The sequence below is a fragment of the Aquarana catesbeiana genome, linkage group LG12 (genome assembly GCF_042186555.1).
Source record: "Aquarana catesbeiana isolate 2022-GZ linkage group LG12, ASM4218655v1, whole genome shotgun sequence".
In the NCBI taxonomy this organism is placed as follows: Eukaryota; Metazoa; Chordata; class Amphibia; order Anura; family Ranidae; genus Aquarana; species Aquarana catesbeiana.
Genome location: NC_133335.1, coordinates 138,632,489 through 138,639,677, shown reverse-complemented (window position 1 = coordinate 138,639,677; position 7,189 = coordinate 138,632,489). Strand labels below are relative to the sequence as shown.

The window sequence follows — 7,189 nt, the reverse complement described above, 5'->3', positions numbered from 1 at the left end:
TTATTTATGCATTCAGCTCTCATGGAAGTGGAGAGGGTTACCTGTCCAAAACATCTACCCATCCCCCCATCATAATTTTTTTAGAATGGGCCACCAGAGGTAGTGAGGAATCTGATAAGTTGACACTTTTGTCTTTAAATACTTTTGTATTTAAATAAATGTTATACTTATGTTGGCCAAGAATGTTTGTGTCTAATCTGCTTGCAATGTAATGTGCAAAAGTACTAATTTTTTTTTTTCTTGTTTGACTCCACAGTTTCCTTCAAACCCACAGGAATGGCAGACTGTGGCTTTCCAATTCCACCATCAGTAGGATTTTCCCAACTGTGGTGGTGCTATTGATGGGAAGCATGTGTGGATTATCCCACCACCCAACTTGGGCTCTTATTGTTTTAATTACAAGGGCTTTTGTAGTATCGTGATGTTAGTGGTGGTGCCGGCCAATTATGAATTTCTCTACCTTGACGGTGGGAAGAATGGCCGAAACTCGGATGGAGAAGTGATAGCCCAGACAGAATTCTACCATCAGCTACAAAATATCACCTTGCGTTTGCCACCTCCTGAGGAGAATGTTGAGGGCCTCAACTTTGTGTTTGTTGCGGATAAGGCCTTTGCTCTGGGGGAACATCTCATGAGGCAGTTTCCCATGAGGAACCTGACCCCAGAGTAGAGGATTTTCAACTATCGGCTGTCTCGTGCCCAAAGAGTTGTGGAGCATGCGTTTGGAATCATGTCGAGATGGTTCCGGCTTTTTCTTACTGCAATCAACCTGGCAGAATACAAACTCAATCATGTGGTGTTGTGCTGCTGCATTCTTCACAATTATTTAAGGAGGAATGCAGCCAGCTATCTTGCTTCAGGTTCGACTGAGGTGGACTTTGCAGCTGAATCAACAATGCTGACGGCTATGGAAAGTGGCTATGCTGGCTTGCCATCCCAAACTGCCAGAGAAGTCTGCCAAAAGTATCTTGAGTACTCTGCGGGTAGAGGAGCAGTGGCTTTACAGCAAAATTTGCCTGCTTAAAATTTATTTTATACTAAACTCATATTTCCTTTGAATTACTGTTTGTGTTTCTCATCTGTCTCCTAGGTTTTCAAATGGCTTTTTAACCACTTACCGACCGCCGTGCAACGATGTACGTCCAAACTTTGGCGGCGGATGTCGTTGTTATGGCAGCAGCCAGCTGCCATAACCCCGGTATCCCCATTTTCGTGCGGCGGACGGCTTTCAGATAAAAGTGGTCCCTGCGGCGGATTCGCCGCGAGATCACTTTTATCGGTGGCGAATCCGCCGCAGGGACCACTTTTATCTGAAAGCCGTCCGCCGCACGAAAATGGGGATACCGGGGTTATGGCAGCTGGCTGCTGCCATAACAACGATATCTGCCGCCAAAGTTTGGACGTACATCATCGCGCAGCGGTCGGTAAGTGGTTAAAAAGCCATTTGAAAACCCCCCTCCCGCCGTGATCCAGTGCCCTCCGCCGCTTACCGGAGCCATCAGTAGCGGCGGAGGCGATCGCCTCCTCCTCCGTGGTGTGTCTGGAGATGAGTGAGGCTAAGATGGCACCCACTCGTCTCCATGACACTGCTGGGCAGAAGCGACGTCAAAACGTCACTTCCGTCCACGCCTTTTAAAGGCACATTTTTTCAAATGTCATTTTTTTAAATGACTTTTTTTTTTTATTGCATTTTAGTGTAAATATGAGATCTGAGGTCTTTTTGACCCCAGATCTCATATTTAAGAGGTCCTGCCATGCTTTTTTCTATTACAAGGGATGTTTACATTCCTTGTAATAGGAATAAAAGTGACACCATTTTTTTTTAAACAGTGTAAAAAAAATAAAATATTGTAAAATAAATAATAAAAAAAAAAAAAAATTTTTAAAACCCCCCCGTCCCGACGAGCTCGCGCGTAGAAGCGAACGCATACGCGAGTAGCGCCCGCATATGAAAACGGTGGTCAAACCACACATGTGAGGTATTGCAGCGACCGGTAGAGCGAGAGCAATAATTCTAGCCCTAGACCTCCTCTGTAGCACAAAATATGCAACCTGTAGAATTTTATAAACGTCGCCTATGGAGATTTTTGAGGGTAAAAGTTTGACGCCATTCCACGAGCGGGCGCAATTTTCAAGCGTGACATGTTGGGTATCAATTTACTTGGCATAACATTATATTTCACAATATAAAAAAAAATTTGGGCTAACTTTACTGTTGTCTTATTTTTTTATTCAAAAAAGTGGATTTTTTCAAAAAAAAGTGCGCTTTTAAGACCGCTGCGCAAATACGGTGCAAAAAAAAGTATTGCAACGACCGCCATTTTATTCTCTAGGGTGTTAGAAGAAAAACCATATATAACGTTTGGGGGTTCTAAGTAATTTTCTAGCAAAAAAACCTGTTTAAAACATGTAAACACCTAAAATCCAGAACGAGGCTGGTCCTTAAGTGGTTAAATTTGGCCATTTTCTTCAATAGTGCAAACGTAACTTATTTGTAGGGATGAGCCGAACACCCCCCTGTTCGGTTCGCACCAGAACATGCGAACAGGAAAAAAATTCGTTCGAACATGCGAACACCGTTAAAGTCTATGGGACACGAACATGAATAATCAAAAGTGCTAATTTTAAAGGCTTATATGAAAGTTATTGTCATAAAAAGTGTTTGGGGACCTGGGTCCTGCCCCAGGGGACATGGATCAATGCAAAAAAAAGTTTTAAAAACGGCCGTTTTTTCAGGAGCAGTGATTTTAATAATGCTTAAAGTCAAACAATAAAAGTGTAATATCCCTTTAAATTTCGTACCTGGGGGGTGTCTATAGTATGCCTGTAAAGGGGCGCATGTTTCCTGTGTTTAGAACAGTCTGACAGCAAAATGACATTTTGAAGGAAAAAACTCATTTAAAACTACTCGCGGCTATTGCATTGCCGACAATACACATAGAAGTTCATTGATAAAAACGGCATGGGAATTCCCCAAAGGGGAACCCCGAACCAAAATTAAAAAAAAAAAATGACGTGGGAGTCCTCCTAAATTCCATACCAGGCCCTTCAGGTCTGGTATGGATATTAAGGGGAACCCCGGCCAAAATAAAAAAAAAAAAATGACGTGGGGTTCCCCCTAAATTCCATACCAGACCCTTCAGGTCTGGTATGGATTTTAAGGGGAACCCCGCGCCAAAAAAAAAAAAAAAAAACGGCGTGGGGTCCCCCCAAAAATCCATACCAGACCCTTATCCGAGCACGCAACCTGGCAGGCCGCAGGAAAAGAGGGGGGGACGAGAGTGCGGCCCCCCTCCCTCCTGAACCGTACCAGGCCACATGCCCTCAACATTGGGAGGGTGCTTTGGGGTAGCCCCCCAAAACACCTTGTCCCCATGTTGATGAGGACAAGGGCCTCATCCCCACAACCCTGGCCGGTGGTTGTGGGGGTCTGCGGGCGGGGGGCTTATCGGAATCTGGAAGCCCCCTTTAACAAGGTGACCCCCAGATCCCGGCCCCCCCCCTGTGTGAAATGGTAAGGGGGTACATAAGTACCCCTACCATTTCACGAAGAAAGTGTCAAAAATGTTAAAAATGACAAGAGACAGTTTTTGACAATTCCTTTATTTAAATGCTTCTTCTTTCTTCTATCTTCCTTCATCTTCTGGTTCTTCTGGCTCTTCTGGTTCTTCCTCCGGCGTTCTCGTCCAGCATCTCCTCCGCGGCGTCTTCTGTCTTCTTCTCCTCGGGCCGCTCCGCACCCATGGCATGGGGGGGAGGCTCCCGCTCTTCTCTTCTTCTTTTCTTCTCTTCTTCTCTTCTTCATTTTCTTCTCCGGGCCGCTCCGCAATCCATGCTGGCATGGAGGGAGGCTCCCGCTGTGTGACGGCGCTCCTCGTCTGACAGTTCTTAAATAACGGGGGGGGCGGGGCCACCCGGTGACCCCGCCCCCCTCTGACGCACGGTGACTTGACGGGACTTCCCTGTGGCATTCCCCGTGACGTCACAGGGAAGTCCCGTCAAGTCACCGTGCGTCAGAGGGGGGCGGGGTCACCGGGTGGCCCCGCCCCCCGTTATTTAAGAACTGTCAGACGAGGAGCGCCGTCACACAGCGGGAGCCTCCCTCCATGCCAGCATGGATTGCGGAGCGGCCCGGAGAAGAAAAGAAGAAAAGAAGAAGAGAAGAAGAGAAGAAAAGAAGAAGAGAAGAGCGGGAGCCTCCCCCCCATGCCATGGGTGCGGAGCGGCCCGAGGAGAAGAAGATAGAAGACGCCGCGGAGGAGATGCTGGACGAGAACGCCGGAGGAAGAACCAGAAGAGCCAGAAGAACCAGAAGAACCAGAAGATGAAGGAAGATAGAAGAAAGAAGAAGCATTTAAATAAAGGAATTGTCAAAAACTGTCTCTTGTCATTTTTAACATTTTTGACACTTTTTTCGTGAAATGGTAGGGGTACTTATGTACCCCCTTACCATTTCACACAGGGGGGGGGCCGGGATCTGGGGGTCACCTTGTTAAAGGGGGCTTCCAGATTCCGATAAGCCCTCCGCCCGCAGACCCCCACAACCACCGGCCAGGGTTGTGGGGATGAGGCCCTTGTCCTCATCAACATGGGGACAAGGTGTTTTGGGGGGCTACCCCAAAGCACCCTCCCAATGTTGAGGGCATGTGGCCTGGTACGGTTCAGGAGGGGGGGGGCCGCACTCTCGCCCCCCCCTCTTTTCCTGCGGCCTGCCAGGTTGCGTGCTCGGATAAGGGTCTGGTATGGATTTTTGGGGGGACCCCACGCCATTTTTTTTTTTTTTTTGGCGCGGGGTTCCCCTTAAAATCCATACCAGACCTGAAGGGTCTGGTATGGAATTTAGGGGGAACCCCACGTCATTTTTTTTTTTTAATTTTGGCCGGGGTTCCCCTTAATATCCATACCAGACCTGAAGGGCCTGGTATGGAATTTAGGGGGACTCCCACGTCATTTTTTTTTTTTAATTTTGGTTCGGGGTTCCCCTTTGGGGAATTCCCATGCCGTTTTTATCAATGAACTTCAATGTGTATTGTCGGCAATGCAATAGCCGCGAGTAGTTTTAAATGAGTTTTTTCCTTCAAAATGTCATTTTGCTGTCAGACTGTTCTAAACACAGGAAACATGCGCCCCTTTACAGGCACACTATAGACACCCCCCAGGTACGAAATTTAAAGGGATATTACACTTTTATTGATTGACTTTAAGCATTATTAAAATCACTGCTCCTGAAAAAACGGTCGTTTTTAAAACTTTTTTTTGCATTGATCCATGTCCCCTGGGGCAGGACCCAGGTCCCCAAACACTTTTTATGACAATAACTTGCATATTAGCCTTTAAAATTAGCACTTTTGATTTCTCCCATAGACTTTTAAAGGGTGTTCCGCGGCATTCGAATTTGCCGCGAACACCCCAAATTGTTCGCTGTTCGGTGAACTTGCGAACAGCCAATGTTCGAGTCGAACATGAGTTCGACTCGAACTCGAAGCTCATCCCTACTTATTTGATTATGTTGTTCTGTGGGTCTGCAACACACACACAATGTTATTGTTGTTAATGTATGTAATGCATTAATGATAAAAATATTTGGCCTTTTCAACTCCTTGAATTAATTGCTTGGAGTCCCTAAAATTGCCTGAGTTTGGCACATTTTACAGCACATTGTCACTGTAACTACACCAACTTAACAAATACACTGGTATTGAGCAATGAAATAAGAAGCCACACATTGTTTAGTATAAAAGATTTTACTTCAAGCACATTCATATGTGCGTTATAAAAGGTTTTTGAACAAACCAACATCTTGGTGTATAACATGTATGTTTGACATTATTCAGCCTTTTTTGTGGCTAAATAGCCATGTTTAAAAACACAACATACACATCCCCAACTCAGGAACTTACAAAGTTCTACTTTGCTAAAGTGAAGGCCATATGCGACGTCAGTATCTCAAAACTGTGTTGATGTTGCCTTCCTCTGATGGGGAGATCTCACCCCTCTAAAAGCCAAAACACGTACATGTAAAGGCATCACTGTCAAATGTCCCTTATGATCCCCTGCCAAAAATGTGTGTAGGTACAAACAGGTTATTTCCTCAAGCCCCAAAACACAGTGTGTCAACATGTGCTATCTCCCATCACGGGATGATGTGAGCTAGCACATATAGACACACTGGGGCTTATTTCAGAAAGGCCAATCAATCCATTTTGCCCTACAAGCGCACTTTCAAGTGCACTTGCATTGCACTTGTAGTGCAAAGTGCTTTTGCCTTTGTGAAATAAGCCCCAATGTGTCAACGGGGATCAATGGATGTGTTTCGTGGGTGCAACCCCTTCCTCTCACCTATTTTAGTTTGGAGGAAGGGGTTGCTCCCACAAAACGCGTACATTAATATTCTGTGATGTGAGATAGCACATGTTGACAGACTGTGTGTTTTTGGGCTTTAGCAAAATAGATGTAGGAAAAGACACACATTTTAGGCATGGGATCATAAGGGAAATCCAAGTTTTGAGTCCCAATTTGTGTGCATCTTCAAAATTTGGCTTTGCGTTTCATAACAACACATAAAGATTAAAATTAAAACATTACTTAGGGCAGTGTTTTGCAACGCTCCTTCTCCAGATGCATTTCTAGGTCATGTTTTCTATATTTTTTTGGTTTTGGCAAAGGTGATGATTAGGTGATGATGTCATTTTCGAGGTTAGTAATTCACACATTCCTTTTTAAAATGCGGAAAATAAAGAAAACAGGATCTGGTGGTGCACCTAGAGAAGTGGAGTGGCTAAACACTGACCTCAGACATTATAAAGCCTAGGTTCACATTGGAGCGATTTGTCATGTGATTTGATATATAAAATCGCATGACAAGTCGCAGGCTATCTGAGGCAATGGCACTGTTCCAATCGCTGCAACACTGATTTAGCGGCGCAACAATTTGCAAAAGTAGTTCCTGCAAGAATTTTTACAATTTCAGCTGTGACTTAGAATGGACATCTGGGCATGAAGCCATACAAATGTAATCCATTTAAAACTGTACAAACATGTACAACATAACGACAACTATAAAACTTTTTTGTTTTTTAGATTTTCCCTAAAATATCTATGATGTTGATCCCCATTGCAAACAATGAGCTCACTGATCAGGATTTGTGCACTTGTGATTTTCTTCTTCCACAACATCCACATCACCTAA

The 7,189-nt window shown here is 44.8% G+C and overlaps 1 protein-coding gene across 1 annotated transcript in view; it reads right to left on the bottom strand.

Annotated features, from left to right (window-relative positions):
- Positions 1 to 5,791: 5,791 nt before the first annotated feature.
- Positions 5,792 to 7,189, bottom strand: part of LOC141114070 (uncharacterized) — an 87,934-nt gene continuing 86,536 nt past the window's right edge. The window contains exon 8 of the mRNA XM_073607533.1: positions 5,792 to 7,185. Coding sequence (XP_073463634.1) covers positions 7,057 to 7,185 — 129 coding nt within the window. The 3' untranslated portion in view covers positions 5,792 to 7,056. The remainder of the gene's footprint in view (positions 7,186 to 7,189) is intronic.